This window comes from Malaclemys terrapin, chromosome 10 (assembly GCF_027887155.1).
Source record: "Malaclemys terrapin pileata isolate rMalTer1 chromosome 10, rMalTer1.hap1, whole genome shotgun sequence".
NCBI classification, from domain to species: Eukaryota; Metazoa; Chordata; order Testudines; family Emydidae; genus Malaclemys; species Malaclemys terrapin.
This window is the reverse complement of record NC_071514.1, coordinates 2,560,108-2,587,860: the sequence shown is the minus strand read 5'-3', so window position 1 is coordinate 2,587,860 and position 27,753 is coordinate 2,560,108. Positions and strand designations below refer to the sequence as shown.

The following is a 27,753-nucleotide window of genomic DNA, read 5'->3' as shown; positions in this document are numbered from 1 at the left end:
GATTCCCCCGGTGTCTTTCACAAACTTTGTGGCAGTGCAGTAATGGTGTACAAACAGCCACCACTGTGCTCACCAATAGCTCATATGCAGCTCAGGACAACAGAAAAGGTTGTATTGACAAAGAATTTGGCCAGAACAACATTCATTCTGAGGAAGTACTGTATCATAATAAGGTGTTCTTTCTAGGCAGTCATCAGACATGGGCAAAGAGGACACGGGGTCAACATCTTGCCAGAATGAAACCTTTACAAGCATACAACATGCAGTGTCCATAATGCTTATGAACATATGAGCTTCCTCAGTGACAGATATTTAGTGAGACATTTAGCATAGGGGAAAAAAAAAGTCTTACCTTATATTCCGGCTGTCCTTTCTTCATAAGGTCCTTTGCTAAAAAGCAACAAAAATTAGGTTTTTAACACACACACACACACACACACACACACACACACACACACTTAATTCAAGCTAGACATTGATTTAACAGTAATATTAGAGGAAATATTTAATTACCAATTTGTTAACTGAAAGAATAATCACAAATCCAAATAGTTTTACTATTGGTAAGATTGAATGTTTCTCATGATCATTGATAAAGCTACACCAATTTCAAGAGCGATCTAAACAACTAGTTTAAATGTATCATTTCGATTTTTGATTATTTTCCAAATGTATAACATATTTACATCATATACAGTGTTAGCTTTTGTAACATTACAACGGAGTATCCCAGGATTAGATAAATTTAAATGTTCCCATTCTAAATAGAAGTGACAGTCTGTCCTCCAAGGTTAGCATGCCGTATACTGTGATAATATCACATCCTTATGTTTAATAAACTTATTTCCAAAAAGACATTGTCCACAAAATGTAATTCAGGTATTTTTAAAAAAAAAAAACATTATAATGCTTATATTAATACTATCTGCCCACTCAAGAGCCAACACTCCCTGTAAGAGGAATAATAAGCATGAAAACAAAAAACCCAGAAGGAAAGAAGAGAAATCTCTCCCAAATACAGGAATGCTTTTCATACCTTTGCTGGAATCCTCAATGGCAGTCTTTATTAGGGCCAAAATGTCAATATTGTCACCAATTCTGGCATAGTAAGAACAGTCATGACCAAGGGCATCAACCAAACTAACATCTGCACCATTTTTGAGCAAAACTTCGACCGCATCCTTGCAGCCATATTCACAGCCTAACATTAGAGCAGTCCTGGGGGCAGGGAGAAAGACCACACACACACACCAGACACGTAAGGAGACAATATTTGCAATGGACAGCTTACTTAAAGCAGTAATCACTACTTTTTTGTAAACTCAATTATAGAAGCCTGTGCTTAGAGAAAGAACCTTTCCTCAATGCATCTTCATGTAATTGGATTTTTCTATTTAACCAATACATGAAGTATTATTTTACTAAAACCACTGAGCTAAAATGCTTTATTCACAGAGAAAATTAAAGTAAACCCAAGTCTTATTCTCCTCAAGAGACTCGTGATTTTCAAAACATAGGTTTATTATCCCATCCTTCATTTCAAGTTTTACTAAGAAGTTCAGCATAGAAGTTACAAATACCATAGGAAAAAAGGTATCAAAAAAGAGTCACAAAAAACCTCAGACCAAATTCTGAAGGTGCCTGGAAACATGTAATCCCACCCAAACAAGTGCATATGCACCTTTCAAAAGTATTGTTGCAAGCTCCCATATTCTACCCAAGACAAGCCCCCTGCCCACCCCTCAGCATAGTGTATTTATAATCCAAGCAGAAAAAGTGGCTGTGCATGAAACTCAGAACACATGTGTAAATGCACAAGGTAAGAATTACAAGAGTAAAAATTACTAAATCACTTAGGAGTAGGATGACCAGATAGCAAGTGTGAAAAATCGAGGATTGGGGGAGGAGGGGGGGTAATAGGTACCTATATAAGAAAAAGCCCCAAATATTGGGATTGTCCCTATAAAATCAGGACATCTGGTCACTCTACTTATGAGCCTTAATGGGATTTGGGTGCTTTTAAAAATGTGACTTGGGGAGGAGCAGCAGACAGGCAACACAGGGCACCGTGAAGGGATATGTTGTGAAGATTAATTTTTTCACAAATGCCTGAGTTCAGAGAAGAGGTAATCCCTTTCACTTGGGTCTTTCAGCTGTCAGCTCTACTTCTCTCCAGTTTACTATAAGCACCAGTTTACATTCTCTACACAAGTCAACAGTCTTTCAGCTGCATAAGCCAGGAATACGTACAATGAAAAATAGAAGATTGTTATGGAAATTATGGACTTCGTTTGTGGAAATAGGCATTTTGTGAATGCGGTCTCATTTATATTACTTGAATTGGCTAATCAACATTTGAAGTAAGTCTTAATTTAGTATATTTTTCAGCTGTACAGCTTAACAAGTTTATTTTACAACTTGAAAGCCTGAAAGCTGAGAGAGCCCTGTTGTTTAAGAATACAAATACATTGCCAACATATCCCAATGGAATGTATTACCTGTTTTGTTTGTCTCTGGCATTCACATCAGCTCCCCTGTCAATCAGAAGCTGACATACTGTTGGACGACACATCTGAGTGGCCAGCACTAGGGGTGTCCTCCCATCCTGGAAAACAGGAAAAGTTGGGAAAGGGCACATTCTCAAAGAGGGAAAAAACAAACACATAGCATTCCATTAGATTCCGAAGAGAAGGAAGGATAGCAATAACTAGTGACTTACTCCATCTTTGGCATTCACTGAGGCACCATGATCACACAGTAGCTGAATACTAGAGGAACAGTCTGACATAGCTTTTGGGAACAAAGAAAAGAAAGAGCGGTTTAAGTGTCTGAGGACAGCCTTCCATGGAGTCCCAAGTACGCCTACGATTCCACTTTTAAGCCTTCATCTGCCAAGCTCCACTGTGCAGCCAACATTCCTCCAGCTCAGCAGGACCAGAAAGGAATCAAACTTGTTGCTGTCTTTTAATTTGCCACAGGAGCTGCTGACCAGAATGAGGCACTCCCCCATATACACTCCTTACCATGAGCTAAGTGCTCCTTGAATGCTGCTCGCAGCCAATGGAGCAAGATACTTAGAATCAAACCCAAACGAGATGCTCGTATTTTATTCTATGCTGGACAACACAGATAAGAACAGAGGTAGGCAACCTATGGCACGCGTGCTGAAGGCGGCACGCGAGCTGATTTTCAGTGGCACTCACACTGCCTGGGTCCTGGCCACCGGTCCGGGGGGCTCTGCATTTTAATTTAATTTTAAATGAAGCTTCTTAAACATTTTAAAAACCTTATTTACTTTACATACAACAGTTTAGGTATACATTATAGACGTATAGAGAGAGACCTTCTAAAAACGTTAACATGTATGACTGGCACACGAAACCTTAAATCAGAGTGAATAACTGAAGACTCGGCACACCACTGCTGAAAGGTTGCCGACCCCTGCTATAGAATTTGAATTCAATAATTGACTATTTTGATCATAGTGCTGTGCTTTTGAATTGACTCTAAGGGTGACAGCTATATTCTTCAGCATACATCTAAAAGTTTACTGTGCAAGAAAAGTTCACCAGCAGGAACAAACATTCCTGTACTAAAATTCTAAACAACTGGCCTTAGCCTTATGCTGGAGGTGGCAACTTAATTAGAAAGCAGTGTCATTTGTGGCATATCTGTGCAAGATCCCTCCAGAATACCATAACACAGCTTCCAGCGTCCAATACACTGTTTCTGAGGAAAGTCAAATTCAACACACACACACAAAACGAAGAGTGTCTTATGCTTTAGGATTCAGTGAACTCTGGTGTTATGCTCTCGAAAGCATGTGGAATTTGCAATGAACACAAAACCATAGTCCAAAATGTTAAGGAGGGGCACAGAGTTTTGGAAAGATTTAGACTGATCGAGACTAAACTATCTAAAGTTATGTCTACACTACACAGCTTTTAGCGACACAGCTATGCTGCTACAGCCGTGCTGCTAAAAAGCACGCAGTGTAGCCACTGTTTGTCAGCAGGAGAGAGCTCTCCCACCGACAAAAAAAAAAATCTTTCACCCCCAACGAGCGGGGGTAGCGTTGTTGGCAGGAGAGCGGTCCTGTCAACAATGCACTGTCCACACTGGCGCTTTTCCTTGACAAGACAAAAAAAAAAGAACACCCACCCAAAAGAGAAGTTAACACCTCTAAACGACAAAAGTTTTGTTGTTCACTTGCCATTGTAGACAAAGCCTTAGTCTACTAACATCTTACACCAGTGTTCAGAGCATCGTCTTTTGCCATATTGTAAAATTTCAGTGAAAAACCTCATTTGTTGTATGCAGTTTTCTAATGTCTTTTGTTCTTGTTTCTAAACTGATTGATGACCTGTCAAAGGCACATTTTCCTCTATGAGGACAAAGTCTATGGACAAAGTTTTAAGCAGCAGCCATTTGGGTAAGAGTGCAAAACCTCATCTAAAAATAGGTCTTTAGCAATAATCCACTTCCTCACACTGATCTAAAAATGAATAAAATTTTCTCAAGCCCCACTCCCTCTGCCCCCACAGGTCACAGATACACTTTTAGCTTAGAAGCAGGAGATTTTTCAACCAAAGAGTTTCTCTCAAAATTTTAGGCACCTGAAAACAGAACTCATGTATGAGTGCTTCTCAACACTATAGATATTAGCTGAGTGACATAAGAAAAATTTTTCAGATAAATATTTTCTACCACAGGTTTAATAAGATCAATTGAAGGGGAAAAAATAAACTATGCCAATTTCTTCTACAGTAGATACATTATGATAGAGTATCCTTCTCAGTGAGAAATACAATTTAAAGGAGAACCTTTTAAAACGGACTGAAATAAAGAGCTTCATGCAGCAGTTCCTGGAATGGCAAACACACTGCTTACCGGCATCATGAAGAGCAGTTCTACCATGAAGATCCAGATTTTCAGTTGGACAATTGTACTGTTAAAAGAATAATCCTTAATTACTAGATATGTATCAATTAAGATTTAGTTCCAATATTTATAATGCACAAGTCACTCAGGCTTACAAGTAAAAACTAGAAATCATTGAACTAGAAAGATTTAAACAAGGGCTGTTGATTAATCGCAGTTAACTCACACGATTAACTCAAAAATTAATCAATTATTTGCAGTTGTAATCGCACTGTTAAATGGTAGAATAGAGTGTTCCCTCATTTTTTATGTCCATGTGCGGAATGAATTTTGTTATGTGCACCAACGCAGAATATTGGTGCACATAACAAAAGTCATGTGGTGGGGGTGGGGCTGAGAGTTCAGAGTGTGGGAGGGGGCTCAGGGTTGGATGCAGGGAGTGAGTGCCCCAGCTAATGTAAAACTTTAGAGCATACAAGTCCACTCAGTCCTACTTCTTATCCAGCCAATCGCTAAGAGAAACAAGTTTGTTTACATTTACAGGAGATAATGCTGCCCACTTCTTATTTACGTCACCTGAAAAAGTGAGAACAGCATTCACATGGTACTTCTGTAGCCAGCATTGCAAGGTATTTACGTGCCAATGTGCTAAAGATTCACATAATCAAAAGGGGAATTTAGGGGCAGGTGCAATACCACAAACTACTTTAAATTTTGTTTTTAAACAAACTATGAAATTAACAGCATCTCTTGAAGAACACATACTTCCCTTTTATGTCTAAATGTAAAATGTGGCACAAAGATTGATTTACTGTCTTCAATACCTGTAATAACTTTTGCAAACAAAGAGAATGTCCATATTTTGCAGCAAGATGCAACGCATTTCTCCCTACGGATTAAATATACATAAAAGCATTAAATTGGGAACTACAGTAGGGCTACCAGTATGAACATGCAATAAAATATACCATGAAGACATTTAATATGTTTCCCTTGTATCCAGATACTTCACTATTCATAATGCAATATTGTAATTTATAAGGAACAAGAAATTTGACAGATAAAATAACCAAATTTTTGTTTATTTCTTTTCACCACCTTCTTAGTTTTCATATGCCCACATTTCTCACTACTAAATTCAGAACCTTGATAGAACTTCAAGGTTATGTAAATCGCATGAGATTTCTAGACTGGTTTCTAGACTGGAGGAAAGGCAATTCAGAGAAGCATCCGCATGGTTTTACATACTACTCAGAATCAAAACCTTTTGAAATTCTCCCAGCACTTTTTCCAAACTCCATAAACCATGCTGTTCCCATACATATTTTAAATTTTATGTATTAAGATTTACTTAGCTAGAATAGCAAATGTAGACAACTCCATATTCAGAGGAGCCAGAGTACTTAATCATTTAAACTCTTGAGTTGAACTTTTCTATTCCCTGGTAATTTGTTCAATTCGGAGAACCTACACTATATCCAACACAGAATCAGACAGTCTGAAGCACGTTCTCTATGCCATGTTTCTAGCCATGAGGAAGCAAAGAATTTCAAGCAGATATTCAACACGTGCTCAAGTCTGCATCTATTTTAGTCTGTTCCATACTACAGGACAAGTTATAAGCATTTAATGTAGATTTTGTTTTGGGATAGAAATCAGACCTATGCCAAGTGTTTTTGAAAATGTCACCCTTAAACTTTAATGAAACATACCTGCAGCATCACTGGCTACGATATCAACCCCACGTACAAGAATGGTATTCAAACAATCCAGGTTTCCTTTCGACGCTACAACATGAAATCTAACAAAAAAAAAAAAAAAAGATACTATGCATTTCTTGGCTTAAACAGACTAGTTTTGCATGGAAGAAGAAAGAAAAAAAAAGGGTAACAGAGGCAGAGTTCACAATAAATAATAATAATAATAATAAAAAACAGTTGTACAGTGAAGTGTTACGTAGGTTAAAACCAGATTTCACTCATGTAGTTAGAGCTTGGAAATTCTAGTGTTGTATGTAGCATGTTCTGACCCAATTAAAAGGGGGGGGAGAGGCGGAAGAGGGCGGGGAGAGAAGGAAGCATCTCTTTCAATAAAACCGGTACACTACACTACTTTTGTGCCTGTGTCAGAGAATGAGTAACATCATCGATAAGCTTTCCCTTTCCAAATCATGATTCAAATTTACTAGGACTAAGCATTAGCATAGTTAAAGCAATGCTACTTCTATCACTTCCGTTGGAAATTGTAGCCGCCTGGATTTCTGTTAACGTTTGTGAACGTACCTTGAGGAAGGATGGTCAAGCTGACTGTTCTAAGAACCAGCTCAAACTTCTCCTATCAATCCACATTTTAAAGATGGAGGATAACTTCTGGTAAAGAGCAATTCCTCATCCTCCTCTCTCCTTTACCTTTCCTCCCCACAAAAATCTAACAGTTCCCTCTATATTTACTGTCTAGTTCCTTGCTTTTCAATTGGCTGCATCTCACACTCTGATCAACCCCAGCTCCAGTTTTATTTGTGTATTTGCTAATGCACTCTGGGATTTGATAAGTACAGTAAAGATACGGGTAGCATTGGGGCCCCAAAAGTAGTGCTGCTGGATCCCACTATTTTTAATGCTGAGGGGGCTGCAGAAAGATAGGGTACTCCATAGGCTTGGAAATTCCCTCAAAAGGCTATTAAGGATGCTTCAATCCAGAGGAGCTATTGGGTTTGGTCCACCTATTACAACCATGGTTGTAGTTCAGTTTGTAACCAGAATCCCTCCTATTTCAGACAGGATGATACAAGATGACCCAAGAACCTGAAATGGTTAGCAGAATCAGGCAGATAGCCAAAGATTACACTGTGATATTATTAAGTTTGATGGCTATAGGAATGTTCCACCCAAACATACATATTTCTTTTACCTATTATTACCTACCACAAATCATACAGTATTAATGCTGTTGAACTACCTAGAAATACAGTCTCAACACCGGTAATTTGAGACAAAATGGTTGGCAGTAATATCTGGAGAATGCTTTTCAAATCTTCTTTTTCGTTTAGTTTTGATAATTCTAAAAATACTATTTTCCTATAACATCCATTATGAAAAGAATTAAATTAGCAAACCCAAAAGGGGCTTAGGAAACATTTTAGATGACACACGGTAGGGATTTGTTTAGATTTAGGGAGAAGGTGTTCATTTTAAAGAAATTTAAGATAAATTACTCCATATACGATTACATACAAACAAGAAAAGCCAGTTACATATATAGATTCAGATTGTGCAATGGGAAAGAATTAAAAATGACAGCCAGCCACTGCTGGACTGGCTAGATCTCTTACTTTTGGCTTCATGGGCAAGCCTCTATCATGCTGTGGACTTTTGAATTCATGGACTCAACCCCTGGATCACAGATTTATGTTGAGTAGGTTTTCCTGATCTTTCCCCATCCTCCTGCTTTCAGATCTCTTTTCAAGCCTCCCTCTCGTTATACTGTAGAGTACTCCACTCTTACCTAATCAATCCCCTACAAGCCCCTCAACCACTCACAGTGCCCAATATAACTTCCTTCAGATTATCACCATCTCAATTTTGCTACCTGAGGCTCTACTGATTTGCACCTTTTTGCCTTTCCAGTTCACACAATAGGACTTCACACATCTCTTCGAGGGGCGGATGTCAAGGAGTATGCATTCCTATTTCCCCAGTACTGCTAAATGAACCTGACTAACAGGAGGTTGACAGCCCTCAGAGCAATGGTATGTGACTAGATGAAGTGTGAATTTCTATCTAGGATGGTACAGTGGGGAGCTTATTTTAGTAAAGTATGGAATTTGTGTACACTCTTCTTTTGCTTAAAATCTTCTAACTCTAATAGATATGTAATTCTAGAACTCTAATTCTGTAATCTGCTGTTTGTTTCAGATGGGGAAGAGTAATACACAGCATCAGTAAAAATGTGATATAATGAAGAAAGATTTACAGTCTAAACAGATTTCACTACTTGTGCCATCATCCTCCACTACATTCTTGGGAATTACTTACGCGGATCTCCCTTCCACATCCAGTTTAGTAGGATTGACTCCCTTTTTGGCAAGGATAGATGAAATTTTTTCCACATCTCCCCTTTCAGCTGCTTTCATCAACCGATCATCATATTTGTTCCAATCTGTATTCAGCTGCACAAAGACAGAAGTAAAAAAACCATCACCACAAGTGAGTTAACTGCATAATGTGAACCCATTAAGTTTACCATCATAAAAAAAAATTAATCTCAATTTGCTCCTATTCCCAGGCAAGAAATCTTCATTAAATTACAGTTTAATTTGTCAATATCTATTACAGACACAGAGCAGCATGTATACTTAAAAACCCTACCAAAGACTCCACACTCCTGCACACAGTTCTCCCGCTGGGGAAAGCATAAGAGAAAAACCATGCGGCAGATGTGTAGACAACACTGCTTAATTCACTACAGGAAGATGCCCACATCCTACAGTGATGAGAACATAAGAACTATATAGAATAGAATCTCACACACTTAAGGGGAAAAGTCCCCTTAGAATTCTGTAGGCTTCTCTAAAGACCCATGTGCTATGAAGTCCAGAAACAAAACAAAAAAAGTTTGCATTAAAAGCATAAAATCCAATATGAAAGTATGAAAACAACCATAGGGCATAAGGTTAAAGAATCGTAACTCTGCCTCTGCCAACTTTCCAGCCTGCCTGCTGCATTCTACTTAAGTGCAAGATGAAGACATTTTACTGAAGGATATCTGATAAGTACAAAGTTTGCAGCCAGAAGCTATCAACATCCTAAATTCACTTTAGGGTTTGACTCCACACACAAACTACAGAGACCACATCTTTGATTTTGCATACACATCTAGGATATGAAATCATAACTAATACGACTCAGCACAGCGAGGATGCAAATTTAGTAGCATTTGGACCAGCTCTTAATAGGTTAGTAGCCCCAGAAAAGTTAGCTAAGATTCCATGCCACGTCTCAAACCAGGAAACTAGTTTTACATTTGAAAAATACATATATGGGGTAGTCACATAACAAGGATTTTGCAATGGGGTGGAGGGGCCATATGAAAGTTTACATAGCTATTACCATCTTTATGAAGGAGTGACTTCCATGATAACAGAAACTTCACACAAGAGCCATACCACACAGCAGCGCAGTTAATTACAGGTTGATGAGTCTGTGTTCTGGGCTAACTATGAACAAACACCTCTGAGTGCATCTTTCTTTATTATTATCCAACTTTTATGCTGCAGCAGAGTCCTAGAAGCCTAAGCCAGGTTGGGGCCCCACTCAACTAACGTGTGGTAAATACCAGTCCCCTGTCCAAAAGAGCTTACAAATGAAGAGACAAGACATAACAAGTGGATGAAATGTAAGTGGGCAGCAGGAAGGAGTAACCAAAATAAGCTGTTTCAGCACAGAATATTCGCAGTAGTAAAATTACAACTTGCCACCTCTATCTAGACATTTTCAAATACAGGTTTCTGTATAGCAGCCAAGAGGGTTAATGAGGATCACTGAGGATAGAGTGGTGTCTATAGATTTTGATTGGGAGACTTTTCCCCCACATACAAGAAAGGAGTGGTGTGGAAAAAAATGCAATGGGGTATATCTAAACTAAATTTAATTTATGATCCTTATGCGTAGGATATCAAGCGACTAGAAGAGAGCAATGTGATTGGCAAAATACTCCAACTGCTGCCAGTTTGGCATTCAGCATTATGTAAAATAAGTGTAGCCAATTTGACTCCAAATTCATCTTTAGTTTAACCTGGTGCAAATTCCGTTAACGTAAGTGGCTGTTATATCCGCTTATTCCATGGCGGAAACTCACCACAGGATTGCAAGGAAGTGGTGCTGGCATAAGTAGCTGCTTTTATCTTACACACTTCCAAGTTGTTTCCTGGCACACTCCTCTCCTGCACCTTGGAGAAGTAACTTATACTTGCAATATACACAACTGAATGCCCAACTGATGCAAATTACACTATTTTGTCCCTTATACCCACAAACTCAATTTATGGGCAACTTACACCTCCAACACACATTTACTTCAGCACCAAGATTCCCATCCGAGTTCCATTCCTTGTTGAATTTGGCCAATTAAAACAACACAAAAAAGTAATGGCTGAACTATAGAAGAACCAGCTACTTAACTTTCTAATTTCACAATGAAAAGCTGATGCTGGAAACAAACAAGAGAAGATCAGGTTCCCTGTGCAGCTCTCTCCTATTAACAGTGCAGATATTGTAGCTTTCCTCAAGCAGTTTGAAAATGAGGAAGTTCACGGAGTTGTTTCAAATTGCCTGCAAAATCATGCAGATTTTGTAAAGGCGGCATACATCATTTTTAATAACTAAGTAATTCACCCACCAATACTAGTCAGACAACACTCATCTAAACCAAAACACACAAAACACCCAAGCCAATCCAACAAATTTAGAGATTCAGCACACTTGGTCTAAGAGATCTGACAAGCCAAAACATATTAGGAGTCTATCCTAATAAGTGAAACCCACTTCCATTTCTGACCTATACGCCTCCAAATCACTTTATCCAAATTGCCCTTTTCATTCCAGAAAAATTCCACTTTGAGCTAAAATCCTGCATGCAACATTTCAAACTGATCAGTGAAGTTGCTGGCAGAACAAGGTGGTGAGAGACCAAAAAAATCAGGATTGTAATGGAACGTTAGCTGCAAGTTTGGTTCCTAGAGACTAGCTTCTCTATGTAATTCACTAAAAAACAACAACAAGCTATTTCCAGCTGCTGCAGGTCACGGAATACAAGTTTTAAAGTTCTTGATTTAGGGAGAACCAAATCAGCATTCAGCAAACCTAACAAATTTCCAAAGAAAAGAGGCTGAATCATTTTTGTTTGATAAAAACATTGCAAACTGATATTGTTAATGTAACATTTAAATTTATGCACTGCAAGAAATAGATTTTGTTCCAGTCTTAAATTGTCAAAAACATCAGTCTATGATTTCTGGATCTTTAAGCAGGAGAGCCTGGTCAGTCTTTATATGGACATGAATGAAGGAAAACAAGAAAAAAAAAAAAGGTACATAAAATAAGAATACAGATTCATGTAAAAAATGTTTTTAAAAAAATCAAGTTAAGTCTTGGGCAGAAAAAAAACACTGTTAGAATTCTAAAAACTTTGCCTCATTAGGGAACATTGGTCTTTCCAAGTGTGTTTAATAAAGTCGCGTATAGATAATCCATACAAGACGACAGCTGTCTCTAGTAACCTCTTTAGCAATAGCAATACTTGTGTGCTGTAGCAAGGTCTCATTTTGCTATTTGAAGAAGTGACTTTTATTCTGCAGAATGCCTTATACAGTGGAGCTGCAAACAGGATTGGAACCTCTATTCTGTATTGTAATGGATCTCTCTTTTACTAAACATCCTACCAACAACAGGTACTATTAGTACATTGAAAGAAGAACAGGAGTACTTTTTGCGGATTCAGACTAACACGGCTGCTACTCTGAAACCTATTAGTACATTAAGGACCAACTAAGTAGAAGTAAACAACTGTCAAAGTGAAGTGTGTTGTGTAATGCGTTCACACCCTTGCTTTTGTTGTTCATTGACTTGTCAATTAAAATCTATTTTGGAATTTCTCTCCCAGTCCACCCAAATTAGCTAAATTTTACTGTATTACAACACCTTTGCCTTTTTGGTGTTCAGCTAAAGCCAGTCACTGCTTCCATACTAAACCCGCAAGTGCACTAGTCCTGGAGAGGATAAGTTGTTTTGCTCTGAAAACTGGCAATTTTTCTTGTCACTCTAAATTTCTTTGTATGTGTAAGTTTATATACTTTAAAAACTACATATGGAGCATCCTCTTGCTGCCTCTAAATACTCTAATACAGTGAAAAAAAGAACAGGAGTACTTGTGTTAGAGACTAACAAATTTATTAGACCATAAGCTTTCGTGGACTACAGCCCACTTCTTCGGATGCATCCGTGGGCTGTAGTCCAAGTGGGCTGTAGTCCACGAAAGCTTATGCTCTAATAAATTTGTTAGTCTCTAAGGTGCCACAAGTACTCCTGTTCTTTTTGTGGATACAGACTAACACGGCTGCTACTCTGAAATCTAATACAGTGGTTTTCAACTTGTGGTCCGCAGACCCCCAGGGGACTGCAAACGATGTCTAAGATTTCCAAAGGGGTCAAACCTCCATTTGATGTTTTTTAGGAGTCCACAAATGAAAAAAGGCTGAAAACCACTGCTCTAATATATTCAGTGTGTTAGGTTCAAAAGGAATTCAATAAAATGTTTTGCACGCAGACAGATACTTTAAATTGTCAAAGATCTTCAGGCTTAACCTTCAAGCTCTTACATCTAAGTGTGAACAAATTCAAACACCTCAATAAAACTCCTTTTAAAGCGAGAAAAATACTCCAGATGAAACCACTACTATGTTACGTCGTTATACCCATAATTAAGATCTTCACAAATTTAGAATGATTAGTATAAAAAAAAGTTTAGTATCAAGTCCTAAGAAAACAATGTACAATATAAAGATTAGTGACTTCTGCACAGATTATTTTCAATTACGTCAAATTACTATGGTCCACTAAACCAAGTAATTGTCAATTAAGAAGTGGTTCACAGCACTGTTTATTTTAACCTTTTTATAGTAGAAACTGCCAACAAGAAACAAACACTATTGTAGTGGCTACAGACATAACTGATGCTAAATAAAAAGTAAGGAACAGCTTGAATATTTACAAAATTTAAACTGGTGCAGAAAGGGTTACTAAAAAAACCCTCTCTTCCATTAATAAGAAATACAAGATACCTACTGTGTTTCTAGCAGCACAGGAAAACCAACAACTCATCATAGAACTTGCGACTCCTTGTTGTCAGCAACAAATAATTTACCTCACATTCAGTTACAAACTGCTGCAGTTTACAAGGCAAGCCCCCAACCAGAGGTCAAAACAGGCTGCTCTAAGCAATATACTATTCTTTCTGCCCTGCATTCATTTTGTTCCATCCTTCGCTTAGCTTGGATCCCCAACTATATTTTCTCCATCTTCAGGATCTTCTTCAGACTTCATAACTCTTACAAAAATAAGTCTTTTCCCTTAAAGACTGCCCAGGGACAGCCTAAGACAGGTACAGGAGGAGTTCCTTCTTTTGTACTGACTGCTTAGGCGGTCCCTTTCTGGCACTTCACATGAAAACCCTACATACAGCTTTTGTTTCCACAGCCTCTGTGCTGCAGCACAGACTGCCACAGTGACGGACTCTCAGTAATATTCCCCAGATCTGAAATATCCTGTAAACAATATGCAGACAGTCTCACAACAGCCCAGTTCTATTTTTTGATTGTCCAGTACTTGATAGCTGAGTGATAGAAAGGAATAGCTAATAATACATTTTATGCATGCTCATCCTGTGAGTAATACATTTTATGCTTATGGGTAGCAAATGAGAGAAGCACGTGTGAAACTACCACCATGGTGCCACATTTTGCAGATGTGCAAACATTCACCTTAAAGGAACAAACATGTTAGTCAAATTAACTTTTGACCGACACTATAGGAGGGTCACCGTTATCACTGTTAAACGGGATGTTACAAATAATGGCAGGAACAGATTTAGCTATTCCACCAAACAACACTGAAAGCTGGAATCAGCTTTATGATCATCTGACTTTAGACAAAGTTATGACTCCATAGAATCACCCAGTCTGTGTTCTATTTTGACAAAAATGTGTCCGATTTTAATTTAGAAAAAGCACATGCCTTTGCTTTAAAAAAAATTCTCCTTTTACAAGTATGAATCCCATTCTGAATACAACCAGGTTTCAGCTTACCGCTGCTGCCAGTCTGTCTCCCCAACACGTGAAATGAGAGGAGCCACAGAGGCTGTCAAACCATTAAATAGACAGTGTAATGATTAACAGTACTGAAGATGTAGGGTCCTCTTTCACACATTTTAAATTTAACAGTGGAAATCTCCTGAACACCATATTTAGTGGACTAGGTCAACATCGTGACTATTGGCTGTTTTGTCCGCAGGAGATATAAACGCGGTGCACAGTCATAAAAAAGAAAATATGCAGGACACCACAAGACTGTTAAACATATACAGTCAGTGAGACTGCAAGTACAATTTTCTGTGGAGACCTTTTTGGAAAACAGACATTTCACAGTACACTATGCCTCCTCCTTCTGTCCACATTTGGGGTTGTGTGCACGCAACTGCCGTCACACAAAAATGCAATCATTTTTCATAATACTGAAAGAAGTCATACATCTTATCTGCTGCCTTCAGGGCAGACCCTATGCCAATTAAAACACTTTTTTTCCCCTTGAAAGCACGTGTTCCAAGGACTTATTTGCAGTCAAAGTTTCCACATGACAGGAGCATTCCAACAAAACAAAGTTTAAGGGAATTTTATACAGGCTGTGTCATACCAGCAGTTATCTTATCACCATGAAACAAGTCAACCTCCTACAGCTATAAAAGGTATTTTGGAAAACATATAAGCCTACCCTGAACACTAAATGAAGATAAAGTTAGCACTCTGATTTTGAAAAGGATATGTTTAAAAGCACAACTGAAATCAAAACAGGTCACATTGACTCAGACTGGTGGGTTTGCAACAGCATAAGTCACCAGCATGCCAAAGAACTTTAGAAAATATGTGTTTGAATTTTCACCTTTGAGAGAGAGGAACATGGACATATTACAAAGAGAAAATCCTTAGAGAAAGGAGCAGGAAAAACATGCTAGCCAGTTCTACAAATATCAACAGTCAGCCCACAGGGGAGCAGCGTATGCCACCAGAACTAGAGAGAATATTGTAACATACATAAGGCCATAAGCAGTATTCTCAGAAGGAAGTAGCAACAGGAACTTTATGTTTGCTCAGTTCACAAGGGGGCTAGACAAGAAAGTCCCAATAGGCCAATTAAAAAGGCTCATCAATACTGCACAAGATCCAGAAGAAAAAAAAATTGCACCCTTACTTTGATGAATCAAAGCTTAAAGGAACACTTCCAACAGCAGCCTGAAAACCAAGAGCTCGTGCCAAAGATTAATTTCTGAGTCAATATCACAGTGATGAGGGCAATATAGATGCTTGGCTAGATACAGTTCTTGGCTCCATTTATCACCCTGGTGCATGATTTCAGTTAAGACTGCGGCCGACTCAGAGCCAGGCTGCTTCTTTTCAATTTCACCCAACCAAGAGTTTTGCTATTCTCACATTTCTATCTGCTGACAGATCAATATTTATCCAAGTCTCCTGGACTTCACTTCACTTCTCCTGTGGCTGCCAAAAACTTCTTAGACTGCAAGTTCCAACATGAGGCATCCTGCCTATCATTGCCTTTGGGGGTCTCATGCCACAAAATACTGTTCCTATTTCGTGCCCACTTAAGGCCAAATAGTCAAAGATGTGGCCACCCGGAAAGGGTATCAGCTACAAGGCAGCTCTGAATAAACCCTACCCAGCAGCCAATGGTTCTCCTGGTTAGCTAGGCTCTAGACAGCTTGAAGGGTGGAAAATAATTAAAGACTATAGGGGGAAAAGCCTCCTCTTTCAAAGATGTCCAAAAGCAACACAATGTGCCATTTTAAGAAAAAAACAGAAAATGACTTTTTTAAAATTTTATTTTATATTTTAAGATTTGCATTGCAAGGGAGAAAATATCTGCAAAGTATTTTAAAGAGTACAGTTCTTACACAGTGGATATGTTAAATGGTGTATGCAAAACAATAAGCAGTAGCGAAGGTCTGTATAAATCTTTTACTAATGGCATCAACTGGGATGCAAGGAAAATTATTAAAAATCTTGTGATAAAGGGGAATTTACTCAAGACAAAACATTCTGCCCATAAAAAAATTAAAATATGGAAAGAATTTAAAGACAGCCATTGATGATGATGCTTCTGCCACATTCTCTCAGTATGAACAAGTTTAAATTTATAGCACTGCTTTTTCTCTTTTGGAACAGAATTAGTCATCAAATATGAAAACAGTGCAGAAATCTAAAGCTGCTAAATTAATTGCCAACAGACCAAGGGTTTCTTTGCAGGGTAATATAGCCAGTGCTCGCTTAACACAGAGCAGCTGTTTTGCTAAGTGGGTGTAAAGGCCAAGAACTTTAGTCAAGGCGAAGGGATTGATTTGAAAATATCTTGGAAGTAGATTTACTGGCATCTGCCAATAAAATACCTTTAAAGTTCTGTCTCCCTGAAATCAGGAAGACTGCCTTGAAAAGGTATGTACAATGTATTTTCTAGTTTCTTACCCAAAAGTGCCCTAAATAAATTAGACATGCACTAGTGATCAATATATTAAAACAGAGAACTCGTAGGAGCATCAGTGGCTATTAGAGATGCCTTCACATGAGGATCAATTCAACAAATGCCTTGCAAAAGCAGAACAAAAATGGACAGAGTTTTCCATGTTGTATTGTCAACCAACTGGCAAAAAGGTACCATTAAGCTAGTGGAGAACTTACAGTGAAGTTGCCTCCAACATTATTGCTCAGCTCTCTACAAACTTCAGCAAATATACCTATGGTGAAAGGTTATAGTTAAGCGTTGTTTACAATATCTACCCAAGAATCAAGATCAGGTCTACAGATTAACAATGGAGGAGATATTGGCAACGAAGAGACCATTAGTTAAAGTGTTGCTGAAAGTAACCCAATATCCTGTCACAATATCTAAGGATTTGTTACTCTGCCAACAACTGTGGCTACTGGGGAAATGTCCATTTTCCATTCTTGGCGCACTGCAGTCTCCAAATGTTTGAACTGATCAGCTCTGCTGTTTATTTCTTGAGAGCTGACTAAAGACACAAAATACAAGCTACTTTGCGAGACAGCCAGTACCACTAACATTAGTGGTGCACACAAGCATGTGAGTTCATGTAGTTTTTTCATTAAAATGTTGCTAATTTGCATTTTGCTTTACTCCTTATCCTCTGGATGCACTGCTGGTTGCAAGGGGGAGGAGATTACAAGAGAGGGTTAAGGTAGGGTTACCATACGTCCTCTTTTTCCCCGGACATGTCTGGCTTTTCGGCACTCAAACCCCCATCCGGGGGGAATTGCCAAAAAGCCGAACATGTCCGGGAAAATGGCGGCTCTGCTCCTCCCCTGACTCTTTGGCTCTGTTTAAGAGCTGGGCTGCCCGAGCGCTACCAGCTTTGGGCAGCCCCCATGCCTCCGGACCCTGCGCCGCTGGAGCCCGGGAGGGGAAGTGCCCGGCTGGGGGCGCAGGGTCCGGAGGCAAGGGGGCTGCCCGAAGCCCGAGCGCTACCGGCTTCACAGTTTGCCGGGCAGCCTCCAGACCCTGCGCCCCTGGCTGGGCGCTTCCCCTCCCGGGCTCCAGCTGTGCTGGGGAAGCACCGGCCGGGGGCGCAGGGTCTGGGGGCTGCCCGGCAAACCGTGAAGTCAGTAGCGCTCGGGCAGCACTTTCCCCGTGGCTGGGAGTGGGAGGGAGGAGGGGGGCGGAGTTAGGGCGGGGAAGGGGCGGGGTTGGGGCAGGGCTGGGGGTGGGGAAATGGGCGGGGCCAGGGTCTGTGGAGGGTCCTCTTTTTTTATTTAATAGATATGGTAACCCTAGTTAAGGAGTTCTGAAGCTTGTCTTATGATGGAGACAAGACTTGTTGAAAGTCTCTGGGTTAGGATAAAAGGGGTAAAAAAAAAAAAACAAGAGTGATGTCATGGTAGGAGTCTACTACAGACCACCTACCCAGGAAGAAGAGGATGAGACTCTTTTTAAACAACTAACAAAATCATCCAAAGCACCGGACTTGGTGGTGATGGGGCACTTAAACTACCCAGACATATGTTGGGAAAATAACACAGCAGGGCACAGATTATCCAATAAGTTCCTGGAATGTATTGGAGACAATTTTTTATTTCAGAAGGTGTTAACAGCTACCAGGGGAGAGGCTGTTCTAGATTTGATTTTGACAAATAGGGAGGAACTCGTTGAGAATTTGAAAATGGAAGGCAGGTTGAGTAAAAGTGATCATGAAATGGTAGAGTTCATAATTCTAAGGAATGGTAGGAGGGAGAACAGCAAAATAAAGACAATGGATTTCAAGGCGGCGGACTTTAGCAAACTCGGAGTTGGTAGGTAAGAGTCCATGGGAAGCAATTCTAAGGGGAAAAACAATAGAAGACAGTTGGCAGGTTTTCAAAGAGACATTAAGGGCACATGAGCAAACTATCCCACTGCGTAGGAAAAATAGGAAGTATGGCAAGTATGGCTTAACCAGGAGATCTTCAATGATCTAAAAATAAAAGAGTCCTACAAAAAGTGGAAACTAGGTCAAATTACAAAGGATGAATATAAACAAACACCACAAGTATGCAGGGACAAAATTAGAAAGCCCAAGGCACAAAACAAGATCAAACTAGCTGAAGACAAAGGGTAACAAGAAAACATTCGACAAATACATTAGAAGCAAGAGGAAGACCCAGGATAGGCCCATTACTCAATGAGGGAGGAGAGGGGAGAGAGAAAGAGAAAATAACAGAAAATGTGGAAATGTCAGAGGTGCTTCAATGACTTCCTTGTTTCGGTTTTCACCAAGAAGGTTGGTGGCGATTGGATGTCTAAGGTGAATACCAGTGAAAATGAGGTAGGATCAGAAGAGGTTAAAATAGGGAAAGAACAAGTTAAAAATTACTTGGATAAATTAGATGTCTTCAAGTCACCAGGGCCTGGTGAAAAGCATCCTAGAATATTCAAGGAGCAGACTGGGGAGATATCTGAGCCATTAGCAATTATCTTTGAAAAGTCATGGAAGACGGGAGAGATTCCAGAAGACTGGAAAAGGGCAAATCTAGTGCCCATCTATAAAAAGGGAAATAAAGACAATCCAGGAAATTACAGACCAATCAGCTTAACTTCTGTACTCAGAGATAATGGAGCAAATAATTAAGCAATCAATTTGCAAACATCTAGAAGATAATAAGGTGATAAATAACAGTCAGCATGGATTTGTCAAGAACAAATTGTGTCAAACCAACCGGATAGCTTTTTTTGACAGGGTAACAAACTTGTGGATGGGGGAAAGCAGTAGACATGGTATATCTTGATTTTAGTAAAGCTTTTGATATTGTCCCACATGACTCTCTCATAAATAAAGTAGGGAAATGTAACCTAAATGGAGCTACTGTAAGGTGGGTGCAAAACTGGTTGGAAAACCATTCCCAGAGTGTAGTCATCAGTGGTTCGCAGTCAGGCTGGAAGGGCATAACGAGTGGGGTCCTGCAGGGATCAGTTCTGGGTCAGGTTCTGTTCAATATCTTCATCAGTGATTTAGATAACGGCATACAGAATACACTTAAAGTTTGCGGACGATACCAAGCTGGGAGGGGTTGCAAGTGCTTTGGAGGATGGGATTAAAATTCAAAATGATCTGGACAAACTGGAGAAATGGTCTGAAGTAAATAGGATGAAATTCAATAAGGACAAATGTTAAGTACTCCACTTAGGAAAGATCAGTTGCACACATACGAAATGGGAAATGACTGCCTAGGAAGGAGTACTGCGAAAAGGGATGTGGGGATCATAGTGGATCAAAGGCTAAATTAGAGTCAACAATGTAACACTGTTGCAAAAAAAGCAAATATCATTTTGGGATGTATAAGCAGGAGTGTTGTAAGCAAGACATGAGAAGTAATTCTTCAGCTCTACTCCACGCTGATTAGGCCTCAACTGGAGTATTGTGTCCAGTTCTGGGCACCACATTTCAGGAAGGATGTGGACAGATTGGAGAGAGTCCAGAAAAGAGCAACAAAAATGATTAAAGGTCTAGAAAACATGACCTATGAAGGAATATGGAAAAAACTGGGTTTGTTTAGTCTGGAAAAGAGATGACTGAGGGGACATGATAACAGTTTTCAAGTATGTAAAAGGTTATTACAAGGAGGTGGGAGAAAAATTGTTCTCCTTAACCTTTGAGGATAGGACAAGAAGCAATGGGCTTAAATTGCAGCAAGGGAGGTTTAGGTTGGACATTAGGAAAAGCTTCCTGTCAGAGTGGTTAAGCACTGGAATAACTTGCCTAGGGAGGTTGTGGAATCTCCATCATTGGAGATTTTTAAGAGCAGGTTGGACAAACACCTGTCAGGGATGGTCTAGATCAGGGGTCAGCAACCTTTCAGAAGTGGTGTGCCGAGTCTTCATTTATTCACTCTAATTTAAGGTTTCGCGTGCCAGTCATACATTTTAATGTTTTTAGAAGGTCTAAATCTACAATATATAACTAGACTATTGTTGTATGTAAAGTAAATAAGGTTTTTAAAATGTTTAAGGAGTTTCATTTAAAAATTAAAACACAGAGCCCCCCAGACCGGTGGCCAGGACCCAGGCAGTATGAGTGCCACTGAAAATCAGCTCGTGTGCCGCCTTTGGCACACGTGCCATAGGTTGCCTACCCCTGGGCTAGATAATTAGTCCTGTCATGAGTGCAGGGACTGGACTAGATGACCTCTCGAGGTCCGTTCCAGTCCTATGATTCTATGTCCCACTAGGGTTGTTCAGTTTTATGTGAGTAGAAAGTTAACATCCTTGCTCCGCCCCCCACACTCCACCCCATTCCCTTGCTCACTTTCACCACCCTCACTCACTTGCTCACTTTCACCAGGCTGAGGCAATGAGTTGGGATGCAGGAGGGGGTCTGGGCTCTGGGGTGGGGCTGGGGATGAAGGGTTTGGCGTGCACTAGGGTGCTCTGGGCTGGAGCCGAGAGGTTTGGAGGGAGGAGGGGGGCAGGGCGTTGGGGCGTGGGAGAGAGTCAGGGGTGCAAGCTCCAGGCGGCGCTTACCTGAAGCAGCTCCCAGAAGCTGCAACATGTTCCCCCTCTGGCTCCTACACGGAGGCGCAGCCAGGCGGATCTCTGCGCTGCCTAATCCGTAGGCGCAGTCCCCTGCGGTTCCCGGCCAATGGGAGTTATGAAGCCGGTGCTTGGGGCGGGGGCATGCGCAGGGGCAGCTAGGGAGCTCCACACGCTAGGAGCCGGAGTGTGGGACATGTCACTGCTTCCGGGAGCTGTGCGGAGCCACAGCAGGCAGGGAGCCTGCCTTAGCCCCGCTGCGCCGCCAACTGGACTTTTAATGGCCCTGACCAGAGCTGGTGCTGACCAGAGCTGCCAGGGTCCCTTTTCAACCAGGCGTTCCAGTCGAAAAATCAGACACATAGCAAGAAGAGAAACAGGGACTCGGTGGCATAGAGGCAACTGCATTGAACTGGCTAGTCAGCATTGGAAGGAAATATTGCAACCCCCTCATTTCCTGTTAGTTTCTAAAATGTTATTGGAACAGCCCTGCCACAGGGACACACTAATTAATTTGATCTTAGCCTATTCAGTGCCCTTCAAGGGAAGAGAGGCCTAAATAAACTGAAGGGAAAGAAGGCCAAAGAAAGTTCTGGAAGCAAGAGTGAGAGCTAAGAACTCATGCTGTTCACTCTGTTCCAAAACATAGCAGAGTATAGGATGCTAACTACCTGAGCTGATGTTCAACAGCTTTACAGTGACATTATTCACTTGTGGCTGTTCAAATTACATAATCAGCAGGAGAGAAACCATTGAAAGGGCGGTTTGATGGCAGCTGTCCATTCAGAGTAAGAGGCATCGGTGTGACAGCTCCAGAAAGCGGAGGACGACTGGGGCAGGGGTGAGAGGAATGGATGTCTACTTTCATTCTAGCTCTATAAGATTTCCACTGCAGGTATAGTGCCTTAATGTTAGCTGTACTGATACACCTATTTGGAGCAGCGTGCAAGGATGGAATGCTAATACGGTGAGATCCTGGTTAAAAGGATGGTAGATGTAGTAATTTCTTTTGTTTATTGTCCCTTCTCCCATGTAATATTATAAACTAAAGCATTCCAATTTAAGAGACCTGCAAAGGAATCAAGTCACAAGGGAAAAATATTTGGCCAGCTAGCACCATTGTACAAAAAGCTAACCTTAAGGGAGCTTTAAGAAAAACAACATTCATAGTGCACTTTGTACAGCTTCCCACAAAGAGTTTTTAAAGTAAGTGCCAATGGTGTCTCCCACCTTCACTTCCCACATTCCCTCCCCCGCCCCACTTCAAGAACCTTCCCTCCTCCCCCCAACACACACACACACACACACACCTTATAGAAATAAAGGAGATTGTTAGGAACCAGCTGTTAGGATTTAAAAAAAAAAAAAATCAAGGCTCCTCACCCCAGGATGTCTGATCCTTTAATGCAGCTTGTGTACTTCATCCAAGTAGCTAAAATGTCTCCACTGATGTCCAAATATTTTTAAACAATGCAGTATTATACAAGGATCCAACATTTACCCTATAAAAAGATCTAAATAAATCAGTATGAGTGAACACCAGAGGCCTTAACTGGCTTTGACCAAAAAGATAAATTGCTCTGACTTTCTACATTTGGATTTGGTTCAATACAAAAACAAAAGTTATCTAAAGCTCTGGCGTAACAATATGGTCCTTACAGGAGTAACAGCTGCCAAATCCCGGTTAGCTTTATACTTGGAAAAAAGCCTTGTTTTGAAAGGAAAAAAAATATTTTATTGGACTAACTCTGTTCCCATCAAATTCAGTAAGTAAAACTCCTATTGGGAACACACGGACAAGTAGAGAGTGCTTTTGAAAAATCCCACTCACCTACACAGTGGGTAGCCGCCTCCCTCATTCCAGGCATGGAAATGTCATTGATGTCAATACAAGTTTTGATTAGAATGACTTGCCTGAACACACACTTTGTTTACAGTATAAGGAGGAAATGAAGATCTGGAATACATATGCCCAGGAATATGTCAAACAGTCTTTTGGGGGTTTGTGTGTGTGTTTAAAATCCACACTCAACAGGTATAAAACAGAAAAAACAACAAAAATGTTTCATTTACCTGATATTCATGCTGCTTAGAGCTTTTGCTACTAGCAGTATGTTTAAAAAAGTCTACTGCTGAACCACAAAAGCAGTACATAGACTTGAAAGAGCATTTTGACCGTTCTGTTTTTACGAAAAAAAGTACATGATCTTGCAGCTACCTATTACAAAAACCAGAAGATGGGTTAGCTACTACAAAGCCCAAGGACATATCTATAAAGATTAAAACAAGGTGTATAATTGGCACTCTCTTTTCCCCCTTTCTGCCCACAATTTCAAACCTGTAATTGCAGAGTTTAAACAGAAACTTCCCCCCCAGGGCAGCAAAACATATATTTAAACAAAAAGGATAAAAAAAGACATGGGAAATTGCAAGATAATGTTTTCATCCTATTTAATTTGTAAACAGGCCCTTCTGGTTTAGTTTATGGTGGGAAGTGAACAGGCTGGGGTTTATGAAAAACAGACAATTCAGCTTTGCATTTCATGATTAAGGCATGCACCCACATTATAGCAATTACTACTTCAATTCAAAACTAGCTGTTTTTAGGCTGTTCTAGCACATAAACTTTGCATTCTTATCCCATTGAATCACGTAAACACATGGAGTTCAATAGTGCCAAACAAAAGTTAGTCACAGAGAAAACAGTTTACTTCCACAGAGTTCAACATTGTTTTTTGTTTTAATAGGTGATCTCAGAGAGCACAACTTTGCCAGTTATCCTTTATAAGTCAATGTATCAGGGGGTAGTTGGAACAGATAATTTTTGAGCAAGACCTTTAAGTCTAAATAAACTATTAGCTTGTGATGTAAATTTTGGATTAAGTTAAAAATATACGCATCTGATGTTTAAAATTTTAAACATTTTGAGTACATATAGGAGGGGATATTTTAAAAGCAAAGACAGTGCCAGATAAATCTCCCTGGGTGTAACGATTTCCAGCACTTTATGCGTATAGAATACCTTTCATCTATAATTCACTGTTGGTAAAGGCCTTAGAGATGGAAAGTGTTCTAAAAGCCCAAGTATTTTCGATCATTACATCCAGGTAATTAGAGTACTTTGCAGGAAGAGGACTGCTAGAGAAGCCATCATTTGATGAGATTACCACAAGGAACAAGATGACCACAACCAGGTAATAGATATGTAATAAATATGTAGATTATATTTAAGGTTCTCGGTCTAATTAACCAATGTTTGTAACGACCTTAGACCCAGAACTTAAAAGCTTGCTGCACAACAACTGCAAGAATCTGGCAGCTTTTAAGGAATCCCCGATTTCCCTTGTCCCACATGGGGAAGGATGCTGACTTGGGAGAACTAACAGCAGCAGCTCATTCTGAACAGAAATAGCCCCGCTCTCTGCTCTTTGGCTGCTTGCTGGCCAGAGTGGGATAGATCTCCTCCCGTAACTGCTGTGGTAGCCTCTGCTCAGGGCAGATGTGCCCTGCTCTGCCCCCATTCAGCTAAACAATTAACTTTCAGAAGTGAGAGGGGGGCTTTGGACCACTTCTCCCAGACCCCAGTTGATGCCGCATTTCAGAGTTCTTAAACAGCATCTGTATACAGCAAGCAGCAGCCCACAGCAGTGAGTCTCAGAGTCCACAGACTAGGGTTCACACTACAGTGCTAAAAATAGCCGTGGAGACGCACCAGCTCTGAAAGGGGTCAGGGGCCACTTCAGAGCCTAAGCCCCAGCCCCAACACCTGTACTGCTATTTTTAGCACACAAACTCAGGCAGTGCGAGCTCTGCTGGTCACACTCCTAGCCGTAGTGCAGACATACCCATAGGCTCTTACCAATCTTCTCCCCCACAAGTGTTCCAATAGAGCAGGTCCCAAACTAAGTGCCCTCTACAGAGCAGTGATTTTATTTGTTTTTGTTCTGCTTCAATGTTCATGCTACATTTCTCCCTCCATCAGCTGCTTCTCTTTTAGCTTCTAAAAGAGCACCAAGTTCTCAGTCAGCCATGGACTCAGATTTTCAAACACTAGATTGTCGGGGGGGGAGGGGGAGGAGGGGGCGTGCAAAACAAATAAAAACACTTACCACTTGGGGCTTGAAATATCCTTGTAGTAGCCAGTTGCATCCTAAACCCCTCAGCTACCTGGGGCCCATGGGATATCACTATCCACTTTCCTTCCTTCCACCCTCAACGTCCACAGAGTTGTCACCTGTGGCCCTGCCCCCTTTGAGTCACAAAATCCTACTGAACATATCTCATTGCCAAATTTAGGAAGATTTTCCACCTTTCTTCCACTCACCCCACAATATTTCCCTTCTCAGAAGCATTTCCTACCCTCTGACCTCAGCACACAGCAATAAGACATCTTCAGAACTCTAACAAACAGCACATATCTTCTCCACGGGACAAGACACCAGAAAGAAATTCAGCAGGGAACAGTCTACACCAAAATGCCAAAGGCAACATTTGAAAGGTGAACAATGTGTTTATATATTAGCTTCCATCACCTTCTAACAGTGAAATATTGGAATTCTGTTCTGTGGAACCAGAAGTAAGATAGCTGGAGAAGCTATCTAGAGCAGACACCTAATAATTTATATACTGCTATAATCTTTTCCTTTTGACAATGGCTACCCTCAAACACAGATACTTCCAGTGCTGCTGGAAATTGCAAATAATATATTTTATTTTTCAAATGAAGGATGTATATTTATCTAATAGTTAGAGATCACACATCACACTGCCTCACTCAGAATCGTTGGTAGTTTTCACTTTAACTGCTCTTCAAGCCCATGTAAAAATAGTTCAATCTCACAATGTCAAAGTTCACCTTGAAGCATTACAACTAAGTGAGACCCCAATCCCAATAAAAAAGGCACACAGCAGCCAGTCTCACTGAGTTCATTGAGTACTCGCCTAAATTACCCTGAACAAGAACAGAAGGAGGGATGGATCAGCAAGGAAAGCTACCTCCGGAGGTCAGAAAGCGTAGAGAAAAAGTGAACTGGGAAAAGCCACGCAGAGATGGACTTTGCAAAAGAAATTAAAACCAATTGTAAAAGAACCTTAGTCATAAATAAAAAGAAAACAAGGAAAGAAGAATTGGGACTGCTAAACACTGAGAATGGGGTGGAGATTAAAGATGATCCAACCATGGCCTAACAACTAAATGAACACTCTGCCTCAGTTTTGAATAAGAGTAACGAGAAGCCTGGGCACAGAGACAGGGTGGCTAATGGGAACGAGGATATGGAGACAGAGATGACCACATCTGAGGTGACACGCAAACTGCTTAATAGGACCAAACCAGGGGGCCTGGATAATCTCCATCCAAGAATATTAAAGGAACTGGCACATGAAATTGACAGTCTAATAGCAAGGATTTTTAATGAATCCATAAACTCAGAGGCCATACCCTATGACTAGAGAATTGCAAATTCAGCATCTATATTTAAGAAAGGAAAAAAGTGATCAGGGAAAAACAGGCCCGTTGCCTTGACCTCAATTGTTTGCAGGGTCTTAGAACACTTGCTGGTTTGAACTGGAGTAAATGGTAGGTTCTCTGTAACTTGAAGTCTTTCAATCAAGAGTTGAAACTTAGGTAACTGAATACACAATTAAATTCCACCTTGAATGGGAACCAATAGGAACTGTCTGAAAGAACTATAAAAACCAACTGGCACCTGAAGTCTTCTCCATCATTTTAAAGAAATGGAAAATTATCTAAAAATAAACTAGTGCAAGCAAGGTGATAAGAAATTGACATATAAACCAAATTAAAGGGTAAGAAAGAAAGTCCAGTACGATGATGCTTTTTGCATTATATAACAGCTTAAGCAGGTGGTAATTGGATTTTTAAGGCACTTGTTTGCCAGTAGTTGAGAAAATGAAAACTATTCAATCAATCCCCTCTAATCATTTACTAATTTACACTTACCCTGCATATTCTAGCTTTAGAGGTAACAACCTCTCTCTCGCTCTCATTTCCCTG

At 40.2% G+C, this 27,753-nt stretch overlaps 1 protein-coding gene across 1 annotated transcript in view; it reads right to left on the bottom strand.

Moving 5' to 3' along the window:
- Positions 1–27,753, bottom strand: part of UACA (uveal autoantigen with coiled-coil domains and ankyrin repeats) — a 66,325-nt gene that overhangs the window by 20,554 nt on the left and 18,018 nt on the right. The window contains exons 2-9 of the mRNA XM_054041753.1: positions 8,916–9,049; positions 6,594–6,682; positions 5,706–5,770; positions 4,891–4,948; positions 2,720–2,790; positions 2,499–2,605; positions 1,037–1,218; positions 353–390 (exon numbers count right to left, since the gene is read on the bottom strand). Of these exons, the coding sequence (XP_053897728.1) occupies positions 353–390; positions 1,037–1,218; positions 2,499–2,605; positions 2,720–2,790; positions 4,891–4,948; positions 5,706–5,770; positions 6,594–6,682; positions 8,916–9,049 (744 nt within the window). The remainder of the gene's footprint in view (positions 1–352; positions 391–1,036; positions 1,219–2,498; positions 2,606–2,719; positions 2,791–4,890; positions 4,949–5,705; positions 5,771–6,593; positions 6,683–8,915; positions 9,050–27,753) is intronic.